Genomic DNA, 21,093 nt, shown 5'->3' with positions numbered 1-21,093 from the left:
ATGAGAACTTTAGTTTCTCTGTTTTTGGATCAGAATTTTTTTTTCTGATGATGTTTGCTTCTGGTCTCAAATGCCATGAAACCAGAAGGATTTTTACTGATATTTTTTCCTTTTTGGATACTTATTATAATGCAACCATTGCAAGTAGCTTTTTTACACCAGGGAGCAGCTATTTAACATAGATAAAGCTGAAATAATTCATCAACTACTTCCTCAAGTACCAGCTAAGTTGAAAACGAGGCACTAGGGAAGTAGAGAAGCAGCAAGGAGATGAGAAAGGAAAAGGAAATTTAAGCTACCTCATGTATCAATCATCATGGGCAATGTAAGATCTTTAAGAAACAAGATAGAAGAACTCCAAGCGTTAACAAGGACCCAGACAGAAAATTTAGCAATGAGCATTATGTGTTTTACTGAAATGTGGCTGCAGGATCATATCTCTAACTCCAGCGTCTCTTTGCCAGGCCTTCTGACCAAACCAGCAGGCAGAAGTTTAAAGAGGACTGGATATTGTAATTCAAAGGAGGTGGGTTGGCAATGCTTGTGAACAACAGATGGTGTCATCCAGGTCATGGATTTCGGCCATATTATTTGCCTGGATATTTTAACAGTGTTCTTTTATAAACCATTTACATTCCACCTTCTGCCGTTGCTGACACAGCATGTAATGTAATCAGTTCTGCTGGTGCTAAGCTCTAGACCCAACAGCCAAATGCATTTGTGGCAATAATTGGTGATTATAATCACAGCTCACTCTCTGCTACAAAGTTCCAACAGTTTGTTATCTACTATACCAGAGAAAACAAAACTTTGGACTTTTTATGCAAATGTCAAGGACTCCTACATCTCTAAAGTAAGACCTCCACTTAGAAATTCACAATTTTATTTTTCTAAGATACAGGCCACTTTATAAGACATAACCGACATTAAAAAAAAACTGTAAGGAGATGGTTAAAGGAAGCTGAAGAAGCCCTGCAAGGTTGTTTTGAGGCTGCCACATGGAGAGGACATCAGTGCAATAACTGTGTGACTGTGAACAGTTGAATGCTTGTCAAATAATAATCCATGTGAATAAACAATTGATCTTAAGCAACCCCTCAACAAGAAAAAAAAGGGAGAAGGGATTTAATGCATTAGCACAATAAGGTCAAGATAATAGAAAGGAGGCATACAGGTACAGGCTGGAAAGCAAGCCCCTGCAAAAAAAGAATTAGAGACGTATGGTCAGGGATGATGAAGATCACAGGATTCAAGCTGAAGGATAATCAGATGCATGGACACTTGGACAGAGCCAATAAACTAAACACATTCTTCAACAGTTTTAGTTCAGGACCAAGCTCAGCATCCTGCTCTTGTGCCCATGGTCACATAGACATTCTGCCCTCCTCTGCCATTGACTCTCCTGCTTCTATGAGCAGCTTCATATTGTTGTCTCCTGCTTCATATTGTTGTCAGCCAAACCAGAAGATGGTGCTGTTCCCTCCGCTTTTCAACTGTCAGTCTCTAAAATTCAAGTGAAGAGGTAACTGAAGAGACTAATTCATAAGTCACCAGGTTCTGATGGTGTCCGCCCCAGAGTCCTGAAGGCCTGTGCAGAGTAGCTATGTGGTATTTTACGAAACATCCAACCTAATCCTGACCCAAGAGGCAGTTCCATTGATGTGGAAGACCTCCTGCTTGTTCTGGTGCCAAAGAAGACTCAGCGAACAGACCTCAGTGACTATAGACCCGTACCCCACACCATGAAGGTCCTAGAGAGACTTCTGTTTGTTTGCCTCAGCGAACAAGCAGCTATCAGCAGTGGAAGATGAAGTACTCAAAATCAGTACTTAAGTAAAAGTATTAAAATTCATGGTCAAATCTTACTCAACTACGGTACACGTAAAAGTTGCTCGGTCAAACACCTACTCAAGTTAAAGTATCGAAGTACTCACTTCTACAAGAAGGGACAGAGCAGGTTGTACTTCTAGAGGAAGCTTAGGTCCTTGGGCGTTTGCAACAATATGCTATATATCTTCTGTAAGCCTTCTTTAAGTCTGTCGTGTAGCGCAATCTCTTCCTCCATTATCTGCTGGGGTAACAGCATCAGAGCAAATGACTTAAAAAGATCAACAAGTTAATAAAGAAGGCCGGCTAGGAACTCCTATAGAACCTCTGGAAATTATTTCACAAACGAGAATTCTTCATAAAGTGAAAAAGTTTATAACTGTGAGCATTCTCTTCAGAATATTTTTAAACAACAGAGTGTCTTAAGTCAGAGGTTTCTTCAAATCCGATGCAAGACATACCGCTACAGAAGATCCTTCCTTCCTACAGCTAATACACCTACAACTCGAAGTAAAATACAGAAAAAAAAACCCTATGAGGTAGTGAATCATTTAATTTCCCTTTGGAAATAATAGGATTTTTATTATTGAACTGAATTTTACAAGCAATTATCATATTGGTCTGCTTGTGTCTTCTTGTGTAAACATCATCTACGGGCTTTAAAAAGCAACAAGCATCTATCTAATATTAAAACAAATATTTTTTTATGCAAAGAAAACCTATTTCCCTGTTAAATCAGTTTTTACATTGGCTAAAATTATTACAAACATCCTCTTTCTGTTGTCAGAGTTGGAAACTAATATTATTCTAGCAAACATAGGTATGCAGGGGAGTTTATTGTCCATTAAAGGCTGTAAGCTTTCAAAGTTCTTTATCTGACACATGCCAAAATCACTACCCCTCACAATTTTTACACACATAACCCTTTTGCTTAAGCCAGTTTTCTGTAAGACAACATAAATCAACCACCATGTTTTATCATTTGAATATGAATTTTATGCTGCTCTAATGTGGATTCGTGCTTTTCTGAAATGATAAATATAACAAAATAGAAAAAACAAAAAACATGACACCATGTAATTCCAGCCTTCACCGTAACTTAAAATAGGAACTCCTTCTGTAAAGGCTGTAAGTATTTTATTATGAAACCAAAAGAGCTTTGCATTGAGCATAGTATAATAGCCATTTTTGTCAGTAAGACTGCTCAGTTAGACTTTAAATCAATACTGTACCTGGAACAGATTTAAATAAATAGATATATTTTGAGCCAAACTGGCCCTGCCAAAATTTATATTCACAGAATACAGTCTGCAGAGCATGTCAAGAGAAGCCACTCAGCTTTTGCTTGGGGATGCGTGCAGGGCATAAGATTGAGCAATGCAGCTATTTCCGGACAGTAGATACCACCTTCAGCTTTTTAGGCTTCCTTGATCCATAAGTGTTCTGCTCCCCCTTTCTGAACTGGAAGAGGTACATCTGGAAAGTAACGATTACATTTTATCTGAGTCAGTGTTGTCCTCCTGGATTTGAAGTCCACATTGACTGAGCTTACTCCCAGAACCTCAGGGTGGAAGCAGATGGACCGTTATTAACATGAGAATCCAGCCATGTCATGCCAAGGGAATGGAGATGGCGCCGTTTGCTCGACTCCGACTTCGAGTCTGGCCACTGGACTCCGTCAGTTCCTCTCCGTGTTCCTCTGACTTCTTATCAGCAATGTTGGCCAGGAATCGAAGAGTAACTGAGTCCCACTCCTCCGGCAGTAGGAGGAGTAGAAACCCAAGGCAGATGATGCAGGTGGCTGTCAGACGCACCACGCTGAAAATCACCTCATGTTTCAAAACATCTACAGCTAGACAGGAAGCAAAGAGGGAGCCAAGAAGCAGGGAGGGCAGGAAAAAGGGCATGAAGGGTGTCAGAGAAAGAAAAACAAATCAAGATTAATTACATTAAGTCAAATTAAACCACAGGACAATGTTGCTGCAGGAGATGAGTGTAACAAATGCACTTTGTAATTAGCACATCCACTTTATCCCATCTTTGTGATCAGGATCTTCGGGACAGATAGACATACCCCACTGACCTTCATCCAGCCACTGTGGTTAAAGAAAAGAAGTGGACTGTAGGTATTTAGTGTCGCCTTGGCAACCTGATCCTCCCTCAGCAAGATGTTAGTTGCAGGATCTGTCTTAGCACACTGATGATTGGATTTCCAGGATGGGAGAGGCAGACTTGCTGTGTAATCTGTTTGCAATTGTGGCCCTAGGTGCTGACCTCTCAATACAAGTACCCCAGAATATGTAAAATTCAGTCTTCTTTAATGACTGTGTTCACTTACAGCATAACCAAGGGGGTTGAATCTGAATATTGGGGGAATGTTAGAGTAGAAAAAAACAAAAACAAAAAACACCTACCTGCATTTCCCGGCACACTGAGCAGTGTCCCAATGGAGATGAGGATGGGGTAAGTCAGCACCACTCCCACATGGACCAGAATATTAAAAACTGAAGAAAACAAAAAAAACATTGAGAAATTTAAGTAGAATAAATGCACTAAACATTTGTGAAAGAATGGGTCACATTTATGAGCTTATTCAATTCCAGGATAGAATGCCAACTGTGCAACAAATCCAGTCGGGAAATTTCCACACTCTTAAAGTCTACTGAAAGCTGTATCATAAGAAAATAGAAGTGTTTGAGAACTACAGCTACTTGAAAAACACGTAAACTGATGATGCAGGGTCAGCAGATGCAGGGTGGACCAACTTCTTATTGAACCCCTTTGGATTAGAAACGGAATGTCACTTAAAATCATATGTCAGTCAAAGCAGGTGGTTGAATACTTTTGGCAGTGTAAGTTAAGCATGTCCAGAACCAGATTAAGTGAAAAAAGGCCAGCAGGTTGTATTTTTAGATTTGTTACAAACTGGGAATACTGGTGCATCTTTATTGGCCACTCATCTTTTACCAGCTAGTTTTTCCTGATTTTTAGAGATTTTTGGAACAGCTTACTATTCTTTGATAAACTAATAACACTGTTTGAACTTTTCACATTGTTTATGTCACAAGCAACAGCTTTATTGTTGTGACTTTATGTGATAGGTCTACACAAAGCGGTAGATGACTTCATCATTCAAAATGTATTTCCTAATTTAATTCTGAATGATGTATTTTGCATTTGTACCTAGTCTTCTTTACTCCTTTACACACATTGACACAATCAATTGAATAAATGCTGCTATTCTATGAAGGCCTCAGAGGTTAATTAATTTGTAAACAAAAAAAAAGCATATAAGAACCAAGGAAAAGCAGCCAAGGTTAAAGAGTTGCAGAAGTTTAAAGCTGAACTAAAGTGAGAAAAAACAATTTCCCAAGCTTTAAACACTTTGCAGAACACTGTCAATCATGGGAAAGTGAAAAGAGCACAGTACAACTGGGAATAAACTAATAAATGGCCATTTACTGCACTAACAAGTTATGCAAGGAGAATAGTATTCATTTGAGCTAGGGAAAAGCACCATGGTATCTCGGGAGGAGCTGCAGTGACAATAGAAAAGGTAGAATCTATTAATAGGAAACTATTAGTGATTCTGGATGGAAGGATGACAAGCATTAAGCAAATATTGAAAAAATTCCTAAGCATAAGTACTGATTAACGGCCACAAAAACCTTGTAAGATATGCAGCAAACACATGAAAGTACAGTTGGTATATTTTACAGTTTAGACCAGAATCCAGCATGCAAAACTATATTTGATGGAAAACAAAATCACATCATGTGGAACACCCTATTCCCTACCATGTAAGATTGTAGTGGTAGTATCATGCTGAGAGGGGTGGGGCTGATTTTTTTCCAGCAAGAAATGTACAAGCTGACCAAGGTCAATGAGAAGATTGACCCTGACTTCCAGCAGCTGCAAAGTACTTGAGATAGGAAAAGGCTAATATAATATGGCTACATTACATTAAAAGCCTACTCATTTTAGGCTTTTTTAAGCCAACAGAAAGCATTTTAATTTTTGTTAGTAAGTATGCTGGTGAAGATTCCTAGTCATCCAGGTCATAGTCCCTAATTATCCCCTTTTGGAGGCATAGACTAGTATCAGGTATTGCAGGCTAACGCGGCACCCAAACGACTCGCCATTCCTAACCCATTCTTCTGGTTCAATTTGATTGTTTTTAACTCTACTATTCTATAAAGCTTCAAACTCAATGCTAATTTTAGTTTTAGACATTTTGAATTCAAAAGTTTCCTGAGTGGGAAGTGAAACATCTTCAAACTTGGAAACAAATCCAGGGGATTGTTTATTAACTTTTTTGCAATGCTTGTAAGCATTTAACATACATTCCATTCTACATCCTTCTTTAATAAACATATGGATAGGGTGTTTAAAAAGACACTGCTCTAATCTAGTGCTGCCAGCAAGAAATCTCTAATTAGGTTTATACATTTATAAATTGGGTTTGATTTCTTTCTCGCAAACATGTCCTTGTTTAAGAAACATATGGAACCACACCAGCAGTAAATTTGCAAGTTAAAGAATTGTGCCATCAGATCAAAGTATATTCATGCATTGGAAGGGCTTCATCAAAGTCCAGTCCTAAGTAAAACTGAGAACCCGTTGCAAGATTTGAAATTGATGCAGCTACATTTTCTTCTATCCTAGCTGATGGTATGTGAGAAATTTTGTTAAAAAAAGAAAAGAAAAGGCAAGAACTTCTGCAGTATCATTTTTCTGCAAACTCTGCAAACTAGTGTTTTTTTTAATCTGTTCTCTTGGTAAAGGCACTCTTTACCAAGAAAAGTACAGTATTTTTTTTCTCACCCAGCCACAGTCCTGCCAGTCCAAACAGGTAACCCCAGGGTAGCGAGGAAAGGGAACCCAGATGCTCCACTTTGGTAAAGTAGAGGATGAGGGGAACACAGGAGATAAAAATAAGGTTGAAGAAGCCCATTGTTGAAAAAAAATGCGCAACTTCTCCAAGGTTGGCACTGCCGAGGAACATCTTGAAAAGAACCTTGAAGATGAGGGAATTATTACAAATCCAAAGCGTATTTGGGGGTAACTACTTTTTTGTTAAAACTGCTTTAGAACCATCAGTCTGACCTTATAAAGAGCTGAAGTCGAGGCAGAGCCCACGGCCAGAGCCACACCCACGAAGGAATCCCCATGAAATCCATCTGCATAAGCCATCATGACAATACCTGTGATGGCCATTATGGCTGCAACTATCTGTTGATAGAGAAAAAGAGCCATCAGAGCCAAACAAACACACAGATGCATAAACTGACTAAATTTAACACAAACCCGAACACCCATGAAACGGTCCTTTAGGACGATCCATGAGAGGAGAAAGACAAAGGCTTTGTGGCAGCAGAAGAGGGCAGAGACATCAGTGGCTGTNAGGCTTTGTGGCAGCAGAAGAGTGCAGAGACATCAGTGGCTGTCAGTTTCTTCAAGGCTAAGAGGTACAGGTAGTTGGTCAGCGTCCATAGGATGGAGAAGGGAGCTGTCCTTTTAACAAAAAGCTTGAGAGTCATTCCATCCTCCCCAAAGAGTTTGCTGCACTCCCTGTAGAAACAGGAAGTTGGAAGTTTAGTCAGTTTGTTTTACCAATTCTACCCAAAAACAGGCTAAATAGAACCTACTCTGCTCTTTTAGAGATTTAGTGATATTAAGATGGTAGTTAAACCATCCTAATCATGATGTATTTAGTTACTTAGAAAATAAACCTTTCAAGAATTATGTGCTTGTCCAATGCAAATCTTGAAATGTGCTAGTGTTCTATAGTTGTGGAAGCAATAATATTCTCTAACCATACAACATCAACATTCATTGTTTAAGCCTGGTGCAAAAAAAAACATGTCTGAGGTTTGACTTTTTTAGCTCATATGTCCAAAGGAAAACTATCCTCAAACAAATATGTTAAGATCAGGCTTGGTTCACCCAATTTAGAAAGAGATGTTTGGTTTAACCTCAGTTTCACATTGTTAAGAAAGACATCAACACTGTTCTTTCTGTGTCCAACTAATAGAAAGTTGCTTTCAAGAGAATTAGAAGTGAAGTCTTTTTTGGTCTGAAATTTAGCAGGGGATTTCAACCCCTTGTAAAACCCTGTTACTTTGACCAACAACACATATTAACTTGTAAATCTTGATCAAATCAGAAATGTCCATCCGAACAAAGATTTGTTGAAAAGACATTGCAAAGACGACATGATTTAAGTACAAATAACGTCTACATTTGGTTGCAATTTGAAAGCTGTAAAGCCGTAATTTTAAGATTGTTGAAAAGATGTTGCAAACCCAGTTTTCAATGTCTTTTCAATGTCTATTATTGGAAAATCAGACCGACAGAACACAACCCTATTTTCTACAATGATTTTTCGACTAAATCAAGACTATGAAGGACCGACCAGATTTAGCCTAAAAACCAACATCTAAATGGCGTCTGGTGTTTGGGGGGGTTGGCCCTAATTTTTATTTTTTAAGGAGGTTTACCTAAATTTCTGAATGGGAGTCTGCTTCTCGCCGGCAGTAAAGAAATGTCCAGAGTAGTAGATGGGGAAGAAGAGGATGTTCCAGTTACTGCTGAACCAGGAGATGAAGAAGGGACAGGAAAATGACTGGAAGGTCAGCTTCACCACCTGAGTGGTACCCACCCAGGAGGAGGACACGCAGAGAAGCATCAAAAGACCGCCGAGCACCTTCAGAACTGTGTTGGCACATGTTTGGTAGGACCGAATCTCTATACTTGTCTCACTGCCTGGAGTTTCTGGACGAGACTCTGAACCATCCTCTCCTAGGGAGAAATAGGATGAGAAGAAAGCTCTTAATAAACAGCATAGTAATGTCTGCATAATATTCTGACTTGAGTATGATTCTCTGGCTTGTGTCCCATCACACAAGCACGTATTGATCAGTTACCCTCACAGATCATTACCTCAGTCTGCATTTCCTGCTGAACAGGCACTAATGCCTAATAAAAGAATGTGTTTAAAATGGATTGGGTTGGCATGGTGGCTGTTCATTTCATAAATATAGCTTTGCCGTCTTGTGATGCACTATGTGTTTGGTAGCCTTTGTGGTCAAGTGTACACAGTCACCCAATGGCAATTAAGTAAATGTAAATCTAACCACATGACATTCCAAAAGAAAGTCATAACAACGTTGGAGCTGAACCTGGAGAAGACCAGCTGTGTTTGTACTGATAGACAGAGGATCTGGCTGGTGTAGCGATGGGCAGATAATACTTTAATCTTCCAACGGTAATGCAGATTTGGCCTTGTGCCCTAATGGACTGCGCAAATAAATGGCTCCTGGACTATGCTATAACACTTGAGGTGGTGTGTGTTTTGCATTTACTGAGAATGCTTAAATCTTTTTTTCCCCCCTTTTTGTCTCTCTAAGGTGTGATCATTTTACACCAGGGTAGGGATAAAAAACGACATGTGCTGGGGGCTGTTTTCTTTCTGCAAACTCGGCACATGAAACTCTGCTGTTTTCTACGATGACTAAAGACACCAAAGTCTCTCATGCTTCCTAATTAGTGTATCGGTTATCCTTTTGTTTGTGACCTGAAATGAGGACGCAACAGCAGTTTAAGTAACTGAGCCACAGCTAATCTCAGTGGTGTGTACTGTCAAAGTTTTGAGAACAAGATGATAAAGGGAAAAAAAAAATGGTAGAATTTTTCTAATGTCATGAGAACCAAATGAAAATTATTGAAGAGATAGATATAAATGCATATAAAAGATATTTTTGTTGGGGTAAATAAACATTAATAAACTATAAACATCAAACAGTGATCCAGTTAAAAGGCTACTAAGCAAAGCTTAGAATGTACAAGCAGTGCCTCTAAAGCAATAACCTTCTCACACTTTTTCTATTCAGGTTTTCATTGTATGTTATTTATATATTAGAAGATCATCCAGCATAAAGTGGCTTTTACAGATGAACAGCTGTCCATAAAATGAGATGTGCATTAAATTTTAGCTCCAAAAGACAATGATGTATAAAACCTCCTCACACTGAAATTATGGGTCAGTATTTTAGGGTATCGAGCTTTCAGCATCTAGGGAATAAAACAATAATACAGAAATTAAGGTAAGATTAGGAGAATCTCTGAACATAAATTCTCAAGTTTTGACACTGATACTTAATTAGATTAAAGTCAGAACTTAGCCTGAACCAATCTTACACCAAAATAATCTTGGATCTGAACCATTACTTTTTAGATCTGGGTGTATGGTTAGGCTGGAATTCTAAAGCCAAGTCTTTTGTAGCCCTTTAATAGTTGCCCTCAAAAATCGTGCTGTATTTAGCTCTATCCATTTTCTCATCAGCTCTTCTACCCTTTACATGAAGGCCAGGAGGTGTACTTTTGGTCTCATCCAATAGAGCACTGTCTTCCATTTTTTTTTGCCATGTTTCCTACAAGGCTTGTTGTAAACCAGACCTCACTCTTCCTTTAGGTGAGATAGAGGGAGAGGTTTTTCAAGAAAAGTTACCATTAAAACTAGAGCTTTAATAGGTAGAACCATAGAAATGAAACATACAAAAAATATGCATCTAGTTGTTAAAACCATAATATGTGCAAAGTTGCATGAGTTTAGAAGCCTACATTGTTAGTGATTGTATATCTCACTGCATTGCACAGTATATGCACAGGGAATAGTTGTCATTTTATAAGATTTTTTTCCACTTGAGCTATGGATCTCTGGATTTCAGACTCACCATGGACCTTTTAGAACTTTTATTATTCTCACTTTGGCTAACATGTCAGTTTAGGTGCCTCACTTTGTTTGCATCACTCTTTAATTTCCCCAGAACTTCCTCCCTGACCTTTCTGCATTGCTCCGTGGTCTTCATACAGGTGTGTTAAGACACAATTACACACCAAATTGACTCTTCATGGGAGCAATTTAATGTAATGGATTTTGCTTAGGGTTGTAAGCAAAATGTCTTAAAAAGTCTGGACATCAGCTTCTTTAATTTTTACCGAAACTATGTAAATCTATAGCTTTTTTTTTTTATCAGGATGAATCCACACTAAATTCTGAAAAGCATACCCAACATGGAGTATATCTGCAAGATCATCCAAAGATTTGGTCTATTTATATTCTGTTAAAGCAAAAACTCTTTCAGAACCTTTTGTGCAAAAGGCCCAAAAGGTTGATAACTAGGAAAATTAGAATTAATATCTCTGCAAAACTGAAGATGTTAGAATATTTTTTATTTCATCCAGCAAATGAGCACAGTTGTCTTCTTTCCATCTTGAAAAGCTATTACAACAAGCACTATCATGAGTCTGATCGTATCCACCAGAAGAGCAGCAATGGACAAACCAAAACATTTCCTTTCCTGCATGTTAACCTGAACAAAATGACATTAAAAAGAGAACAAAATTTAAAAAACAAAGCAGTTTGGATATGAACTGAAGATAGCAGAGAGCTGTGTTTCATAATACAGACATATGTTTACTTTCCTGCGTTGAGCGTGTGTTTCTAAGGAAAGACAATCATAATTTGGAGTTGTCAAGATTTTTATCCCATAAAGAAATTGCAGCAGAGGATCATTCACTTCCAGCTCCTACTTGGACAGCTTATCAAATCTGTGTGACGCAGTGTGGTGCGGGAACCTCAGATTCCAATCCATTCTGCGTCTTATCCTCACCACTATTCACTGCATGCCAGCAGCACTGATTGATGGAGCCCCACTGAATTCAATAAGAAGCTCCCAGTAATAGCTGCAGCACTAGTGAGCTTGACTCTGGCCCATACTAACTAAGTCTTTATCCTAATTAGGCTGGAAGCTGTGCAATAGATCTGCCAGAATTGTTAAAAGTTGATTAGATTCAACATTATGTCATTTGTGGTATGAGTTGTGAAAATGGAAGTTGTCTTAGGGTAAAAATGTGTTTTGTTTAACTAGATGTGAGTTAGATATTTTAGCAAGATTAAAATATGTGATAAACTGCTAAAAAATATAAAACTTGAAAAAGCATAATTTTGTTTTCATGCTTTGGGTCATTTTACTCTGATTTTAGACTTTCAAACAAAGATAAACTCTGAAGTTTCAGGGTTTTAGAGTTCCAATAAAATAGAGGCATCACTGACCTAAGCTGCATTTTTTTGTTCTTCTATTTATGTTTTTAAATACTAAAGTATTATTTCGTTAGCCAAACACCCTTTTAATGTTGTTTTGCCGGAACCCTGCGTCATGCCGAGTCTGAATGATGTTCAGGGTCTTTTTAGTTGGTTCAGTTTACCTTCAGAGTTGGGGCAGGTTAGGACCTGAGTGCTGTATGAGCTGAGAGGAGCCACTCGTGCCGAGTGCTTCTTCATTCTCCACTGGGGGCACCACACACTGTCCTCCTGTGGAAGGTGTGTGTAGGTGTGTGAAAGCGGGTACAGAAGCCAAACGCTCAGCAGCTCCCCTGGTACATCCTCAGAATGCTGACTCCCCCGATTCGCCTCCACACACTAAAAAAGCCCCCTTCCTGTTATTAGATCAGCTCTTCCTCTTTCGTCCAGACTTTGTAAAACTCTTCAGCTTCACTGTTCCTGATGCTGTGCTTCTGTCCGGGTGGTTTCACAGCTCAGTGAGAGTGCAGGGGAGACTCTACAGTTGTTCTCTTATGTTAAGCTCCAGCATTGCTACCGTCTCTAAGGGAGAATGCACTTCAAGTCTGTGTGGCAAGGCACGATCACTCACTTCATCTCTTTCTGTCCTCCCCCTCTTTCCTATCTCTCTATGTCTCACGTTTCTCCTCCTCTTGTTTTTGCTTCAACAAATCAGCAGCTTTGTTTGGAAGGTAACCAAGCAGCCTGCTGGCTTATTATGCTGCGTTAGCTGTGCCCCCATCCTTTTTGCTCTGCTCTGTCCTCCTCCACCCTCCCACCTCTCCACCTGACCAGGCTATCCCTGCGTCTTATGCACTCTTGTCCTCTGTCTCCCTCCTCTTTCTCGGCTCATCTCGTGCTCTTGACTGCTCATTGAGAGTCTTTTTTTTTTTTTTTGCAGAGCTTTTTCTCTTTGCTTCTACCACCCTAATCAGCTGAGCCACAAGATAAAAAGAAATAACTGTATTTATATTAATACATGATACTTTAATATAGGAGGTTGGGATTCAGTCATTTTAATACCTTTCATTCTGAGAAAACAAAAAAATTTGAAGTTCTGTATATCTTCACAATAATAGTGCTAAAAATTTCACTAGCTCTGCTTGGAAAAGTACATTTCAATTAACTTGTTGCAGTGATAATTTTTTCAGTAAAGTAATAAAAAATATTTAAAAACATTAGAGTGAACCACTTTGTACATAACTGAACTAAAGAACACTGAGGAAAGAAGGTACAGGTTAAGAGAAAAAAAGGTAGCAAATATTTTTATACTGTATAAATGTAACACTTTGGAAGATTATAAAAAGTGGGTTTTGTTGTTTCAGATGAAAAAACAAGTTTATTTATTTATTTATATCTGAAGAAATTGGTCTGGGATTTTGTCTGAATGTTATAAAAAAAAACTAAAACTTTGTTTTCTGTAACTTTAAAACAAACTTATGTCAAAAAGCATTTTTTTTTACTGTGGTACCTCCAACACTATCTGATCTATATGTATAGCTTTCAAGAAATACAGATAAGTTATCAATCGAAGTATAGCATAAAGTATAAAAAATGAAAATCTGCCGTTAATAAAATTCCAGGCATGGATTCTGTTGCTTTCCATCTTGTTTTTTTAATTTTGTTTGTTTTTTTTTTTTATTCAATCGAACTATTGTAATGACTCCTAGAATAAAGAAGTTATAGAGTAAAAAGCGAACAAAAGTTTGTTTTGTTTTGTTTTACACATTTTTCTAAAGAAGCAAAACCTAATTAATTTGCAATCATGTAAAAATGCATCAAACAATACAAAGTATTATCAGACACATTGTTATAGAGCCTATTTACTGCATGCAATCATGTTCAATAAATGATAATATAATTAAATTGTTCATTTATTTCAGGAACATACTTCACTAAGCCAAAAACATTATGAAGATTAATCACAGCTTTCAGCCAATGAAAAAGTACCATTTTAGATAAAGATATTACATTAGACTAATAAAAATATATTCTAACACAGAAGAGCTGACAAGCAATCCTCATCAGAAAGTATTCTGTAACTTATTGAATATGACCATATATACTGTAGGTAGTTACATGTATTTCATTCTAGCATCATGTTGAACACTTTGGAAAAGGTGTTACTTTATATCCATTTGCAGAAAAGTCTGATAGTGAATGTTTCCTGTAAACAGAGAATACCTACATTAAATATTTACCTTCTGATGCTGTTACTGTAAAGGAATTCAATATCTTTTTTCCATCACACTTGTAGGAGGGAAACCCTCCTATCAGAAGCTATATGGTTTTAAGAGTCAGCCCGGGATGTAAATGCAAGTTTCCATTTCAAGGAAAGCCCTCTGGTCATTCAATCTTTCTATGTGGTTTACCTGCTTGAAGGTTTAATGGACTGAAGTAACTCAGCCTCCATTTAACCCGCTCATGCCAGATATGTACAGTAAGTAAGCAAATCCTTATAATTTATATAGGTAAAAAATAATAATAATGCTGTAAACACAAACTGAGGGATATTTTTCTGTATGTTTATTCCATCCACTTTATATTGCTTGTCAAATGCCTCATCGTTGATAGTTCTGTTGAGCTAGAAAGAGCATCAAAGATCAGAACAGTTCCTGCTGCTGTTCAGTAGATCACATACTGAAATATCATGATACTTTTTGTGTAAATTGTGTAGCTCCTACACTGATTCTGAAAAAAAGTATTCAGAATCAGAATTACTTTATTAATCCCTTGTGGGAAATTCTTTCCATGCAGTTAACCCGTTTATATATAAAAATAAGTATCGGTGATTAAAATAAGAACAAGAATAAAATAAAGATAATAATAAAATAAGATATGGATCACAGTATATACAATCAACAGTATTTACAATTTACAATACTGCTTAGTAACAAATTACAATTATTGCACATGACCATGTTGTTGCTCATGGTGAAGTTATGAAATAAAGAATTCGTTATGAAATTAGATTTTAGAGAGATGAATTATACAGTTTGACTTCCTGTGGCACTCTGTGGTGCAGCATTATGAAATGAGTCTCTGACTGAAGGTGCTTCTGTGGGTGACCTGCACATCGTAAAGATGATGTGCAGAATTGACACGCTTTGAATTTTTCTGCATATTATGTTAGAAGGCTACTGTAAACGCATTATACAAGATGTTTTGTGTCACCATCGAAAGGTCAGCCCTAATTTTAAAGTGGGAGGAAATATGATGTCCATACTGTGAGTTCCTTATGTTTTCAAAATGTGCAGTTCAATTCAGATCTCTGGAGTAAAGGTTTTTAAGCACCATGTTTGCAGCATGAACAAACTACGTTTGATCTAATTTGTATTAATTATCAAGTACTGACAGACAGTTTAACATGTCTATGCTTTGATCAAAACCCTTTCATTCTACATTATATTTGACCCCAGGAAGGGGGACTCCTGCTGCTCAAACAAGTTTTCCCTCATTTACCAACATATGTCTTCCAGAGCACTCACACCAGCTTCCCTGCCAATGGTAAAGTAAAGAACCCCAGGCAAGATGCCTCTACCATCATGCCTTATAATAATAAAAGTTTTGCAGATGGAGCAAGTTAGCTGCCATTTGACTAGATGATTCCCATATATCTTTGTTTTATTCCATGCATTGTAGTGAACTTCAAATGGCACTTTCCATGTTTTTCCTTTCAACAATTTTAATCTTATAACGCTTTTATAAAAACACATTTGTAATAAATAGTAAAGCTAATATTAATCATTTCGACAGTTTCTCACCCCTGAGTTTACCACCTCTAAGTTTACTGTGACCTCATGCCTGTTTCTCTGAATTATACCTTCCTTGCTTTGCCTGCTAGTTAAGCTTAATGACCATGTCTAGGGAGGCTTACAGTTGGGTTGTAATCTTCCTATCCTTGGGATGTAGGGTAAACAGTGCTCTGTGAGATGTTTAAAACAGAACATTATTTTGTTTACTATAACCCTGCTTTAAGCTTCCCTACAACAGTTATATTTAAACAAGGTGGAAGGTAAAACTGTACTACATCTTTTTAGAATTCAAATGTGTAAAAAAATAAAATAAAAAGAAATGTTTAAACTATACACTTTGTGTATTTTACACAATATTCCAATAAAATAATTTAAGGCCTGTGGTTTTATTCTGACAATGTTTAAATAGGTTCTGGTACTATAAATACTTTTGTCATGCACAGTTTGTAAGACCTTTTTCCTTTGGTCAGTTGATACAAAATCAATCAAATGTTTCTGTTTTGGGAAAAGAGTCAAGGATATACTGGAGGTATTGATCCAGCAAGTAGAGTTAAATTTAAAAATAGCTCTGCTGATGAATGAAGCGACAGACCAGACAGTCAGGATGCAGAGAAACAAGCCAGTCAGCAGATCCCTGGATACTAATCACTATTAGATTAAGAGAAATACCTGGAGTTAAGTCACCACAGGAGGCCAGGGTAAGATTTAAAAAAATATATCAGGGCATTCAGTTCTTGGAGTTGATTGATGTTTATACTTATTTTGACCTATTATGCAGCCCTGCTCACAACCATTTGGTTCCATTATATCTCTGACAGGCTCAATTTAAGCATGATCTGTTTCTGATTTAATTTCAGTGAATCTAATTTCAGTGCACACCTCCAATAACATCTGGTTTAAGATCCCTTTAAAAAAAATCCCACATTTTTTGTAGCCATAAGCAAGCTTCTGCAAATTATCAGGCAGAATAATCAAATAGTATTCTAATCAAAATTGAAGGAAATCATAGAAGTTGCTTAGTAATTGCCATGGTTTATCTGGAAACATTTTCAATGGGAGGAAACCATTTCTGAATCTCAATGTTCAGCTGGTTTGTCCTTTAAGATTTTTTTCAGGGTCTGCAATTTAGGTTTGGTTTTGATTCGTTTAATGACGCCAAATCCAATGAATGACTTATGCTGTTTGGGGGTTTATTTATTATTATTATTTTTGGATGGTTTTATCTTTAGTCTTTCTTTTCATAATTTCTACAATTTCGGATTAGCTCTCTTAGTTTCTTCCTTGTATTTTTCCCATTTTTTAAATTTATTCCTTAGCCTTACGTTGTGTTCAATAGCTGATTCAATGCACTTGTGTTTCTTGGTTTATTTGTCTATTTTTCACACCAGTCTTGATCCCTATTTGAGGTGTTAGTCAGTGGCCAGTATTCATCGGCTCCTCATTTTATCCTGTGCCTCTTTGTCATTTGCCTCAGAAAATCGTAAAATGCTCATTATACTCCTGGTCTGCATTTCAGTCCAGATCCACAGCTCATAACAGATCTACTATGGTTTAGCCCTATGTAGAGAAGACGAAAAAGATCACTGTCAATTTCAGGAAGAACCGGCCTAACCACGCTCCACCGCTCATCAACAGCTCAGCTGTAGAGGTGGTCAACAGCCCCAAATTGAGGGTGCACATCACAGACAACTTCACTAGGACGGTAAACACCACCTCACTAGTCGAAAGGGCACAAAAGCACTTGTACTTCCTGCAGAGGATGAGTAGAGCCCACCTGCCCCCACCAATCCTCACGACCTTCTACAGAAGCACCACAGAGAGCGTTCTGACCAGCTGTCTCACTGTGTTGTGTGGAGGCTGCAGCGCCTCAGACTGGAAGAAAGTGAGAAGAGTGGTGAGAAAAGCAGAGATGATCATCGGGGCTCCTCTTCCCTCCATAAAAGACATTTCATCCCAGTGCTATGTGTCGCGAGCCTGTAACATCATCAATGACCCCTCACACCCCCACCATGGACTGTTCTCCCTGCTGCCCTTCGGAGCATTCGATGCAGGACCAGCAGGTTCTGCAAAAGTTTCTTACCCACCGCAATTAGACAGGTATGGAAAAACTCTAAATCATGTCACAGACTCTGCATTGAAGTGAGAACTCCAAACGAAAATACTGCATATTTGCACCATATATATTAATTCTCTGAACTTCTATATCAATAAATTTTTTTTTCTTTTTTTTTCTCCCACACTGTTTACATTTGATCACTGCTGCACTTTATGGAATACTAATGTTCATTTCCTGTCTGAAAGCTGTACGAAATTAATTTTGTTGTGTATACACTCTGTGTATACAAAATAACAATAAAAGTTGTCTAAGTCTACTGTATGCTTGGGATCACTGTCCAGCTTCCCTGACGTTATTGGGCCTTAACCATCAAGCTACTGACTCAACCTCTGGATCAATAACTTTGAGATACCCTGTCCTTATTCTTTACTTACATGCAATGCATGAATGCTACTGGATGCTGACACAATGGTGTGAGAGTGTTCATATATTTGTTCTGTATGCATAGTATTGACCATGTGTAGACTAGAGAGCGTCCAATTAAAATCTAAAAGTTCACAGACAGTTCTTGTTCTGTTTTTAGGATTTCTTTAAATTGCAGAAGTTTTTTTTGCTTTATTGTTCAATTTTTCCATGGCCTTGTAAGATACATTGAAAATTTTGCAAAACTGCATCTTAAAATTAGGATTACATTCATATTTTAATATTTTAAGCTCTGATTGGTTGATTACATGCAAACATCTCTTTCAATAATTTTAGAAATAGAGAAATCTGTAATGTAAGATTAAAAGTAATCAGCTGGAACATTGTTATACATTTTAAAATGGTCTGCATGGATTACAAACCCCAACACAATAAAGAACATCATCCTGGCTCTTTACCTCCATAGCAACAGTGGTGTTCCTGTTCACACTGAGGCACTCAACCCGTCCAGGCTCTTTTGTCATTCAGATCAACCAAATGCCCCTTAGTTTATAGCAGAAAGCTCTTTGTCTTTAAAGCCTCTCTGTTATTTTCATCGGGTTCTGCCGAGAACCAGGAGCAAAGAACAGAGAGAAACAACGTTTAATTTTAACTGAAATTAGGCTTGAAAATCTATATATTTGTATTTATTTACTAATATTTTATTCTGCTAGGGGTCAGGTGTGGTATCATCTGAACTCAGGAGTGTAGGATGAGGACACCTAGTGCCAATGTGATCGATTGCGTGAACTGAGCTCTCTTTTGGTGAAATGAGATGATTTTTCTAACCTCTCTGTGCCTCCAAATAGAGATTTTTTTAATAAAGAGGAATTAGGAAATTAATTGATGACATTTTAATTAAAAAGTAGAAGGCTAAATCAGCCAATGCAAAAAAGTAAAAAACAAAACAAAAAAATGACTATGACTTAGATGACTGAGAATCTTCACCAGCATACATCAGCCAGTCAATCTGAATTGGTAAAGAAAACAATTTTATAAATCCTTAATTACAAAACCAGAGTATAGATTTGGAGATTTTATATAATGGGTCTTCAGATACTTGAATGATTTCTTTTTCTTTTTTCCTCATTTGTATATTGGATATGGCTGGGATAGTTGAATAGTTCTATGATTCATTCAAAAGGCTTGTTTATTAATTAGGCATATTTTCTAAATTATGTTTATAATTTGGCTGTTGCTAAAATAAAATTTCAGGGTGCTTTAACACCCTGTTAATTAGAAAATAACTCATCTATTATTTTGTTTTGATTTTTTTTACTTGCCTTTGCAGGATCTGTGTCCATATCTATTAATGGAACTTTGATTAATGTTTAAGATGCAGCTGTAGAGCCTAACAAACACTTGCCATCATATTGCTACTTAAAATAATCCAGATAATCCCTGCTGTGGGTTTATATTTCCTTGCCCTCAGGCTGCTATGATGGTCTCATGTTTCTATATGTAGAGGAAAAATTGTCAAGAAAAAGAGAGTGGATGTTTAAACTGAGCTATTAAAGTTATCTACCACAAGAGGGCAGTGTTGTACTTCATACATCAGTACTGTTCCTGAACAGTCTTTTAGAGCAATGGAAAAGCAGTTGGAACCATGCACAACTTCCTTTCTGGATCATGTTTTTCTTTTTTCAATACAGCAACGTCTCAGAGGAGAAGCTTGTAGAGATCAGCTAAAATACTAAATCTCCTGATGGTCACTACAACACATCTCCTCTATTGTGTGTCTTGTATCTGCTGCAGTAATAAATTGAATCAATTACTTTCAGGCAGTGCAGCTCTTATACAGCCAGAGTTTAAGACTAACAGAGGCCTAGAACCCATTCAAGCACGGCTTATATTCCATTCAAACGGCTGTTTATAAATAGCACAAAGTGAGCAGGCCTGGGACAAGGAGAGGTCAAAATAAGACAGAGCAAGTCTGCACAAAGAATGCTTCAAAAAGAAAAGCAAAGTACAGCTTCTGTTCAAGCTCACCCTAAAGCAAAGTGGTCACTAAAAACTGTTACATAATGAGAACTGGTTGCCTTGCCTTTGCCTTGCTATGTAATTTCTATTCAGGATGTGCAGCTGTCCTGCTGTGATCCCAACGGGGATCAACACTAAAAACTGTCAATTTCCTTCACACAGCAGGGTGTGTGCTCCAGTACACATATTTTCAACATGAGCTTCTTTATAGAGGCTTTATCTTTATCAGAACTCTGCGGTTGCTTTTAAATATACTTTTGTTATTGTCTCTGGGCCGGTGGTAGCTTTATATGTAAAGTTAAAACCAGGTATTTATATTCACTGAATACAGTATTTTAGTTATAAGGGGAAAAATTGTGGTTGTATTTTAAAACAATACAATGCTTACCTATGTAACATAGAAGAAAAATCAAAATAAATCAGAAAGTAAACGACCTTTAGAAGATGCTGGGAGGCTTGTGAGTGTAATTATACGAATCTTTAGGCATCATTAGGCAGGAAAAAGTACAGTTTGTCTAGATCCTGAAGGAAAATCTCAAGAATCCAGTTTAGAAATTAAAGCATGGCAACAATTCTGTGTTCCAAAAGGAAAATAATCCATATGATAAAATGAAATGAATTACAAAGGGGGTACTAAGTACGTTATGAGAGTAATCATCACAAAGAGAAAAGTAAAAGTGTTTATACAACCACATGGAAAGATATTCATAACAAGTTATGGTATATCTATCAAATACTAAGGAAACAATTATGAACTTTTAAAACAAGAAGAATGTTTCCTTTTTTCTGACCAAGATAAAATTTGACAATCATATGGGATCTAAAGCAGATAAAGTTTAATCAGATTTTACATTATATTTTTACATTATTATTATTTTTTTATTATTATT

At 37.3% G+C, this 21,093-nt stretch overlaps 1 protein-coding gene across 2 annotated transcripts in view; it reads right to left on the bottom strand.

The window, feature by feature from the left end:
- Window positions 1–2,518: 2,518 nt before the first annotated feature.
- The window catches only part of slc35f4 (solute carrier family 35 member F4), a 23,444-nt gene continuing 4,869 nt past the window's right edge, over window positions 2,519–21,093 (bottom strand). Inside the window, exons 1-8 of one of the 2 annotated variants that reach the window (XM_015376067.1) lie at window positions 12,097–12,635; window positions 8,328–8,628; window positions 7,254–7,398; window positions 7,135–7,209; window positions 6,934–7,059; window positions 6,652–6,844; window positions 4,242–4,331; window positions 2,521–3,679 (exon numbers count right to left, since the gene is read on the bottom strand). In XM_015376067.1, coding sequence (XP_015231553.1) covers window positions 3,438–3,679; window positions 4,242–4,331; window positions 6,652–6,844; window positions 6,934–7,059; window positions 7,135–7,209; window positions 7,254–7,398; window positions 8,328–8,628; window positions 12,097–12,172 — 1,248 coding nt within the window. In that variant the 5' untranslated portion in view covers window positions 12,173–12,635 and the 3' untranslated portion in view covers window positions 2,521–3,437. Of the gene's footprint in view, window positions 3,680–4,241; window positions 4,332–6,651; window positions 6,845–6,933; window positions 7,060–7,134; window positions 7,210–7,253; window positions 7,399–8,327; window positions 8,629–12,096; window positions 12,636–21,093 lie in introns of those variants that run through there. The other variant, XM_015376066.1, reaches the window with a different exon arrangement.

This window comes from Cyprinodon variegatus, unplaced genomic scaffold (genome assembly GCF_000732505.1).
Source record: "Cyprinodon variegatus isolate N-32 unplaced genomic scaffold, C_variegatus-1.0 Scaffold129, whole genome shotgun sequence".
Lineage (NCBI taxonomy): Eukaryota > Metazoa > Chordata > Actinopteri > Cyprinodontiformes > Cyprinodontidae > Cyprinodon > Cyprinodon variegatus.
This window is presented reverse-complemented; position numbering and strand designations above follow the sequence as displayed.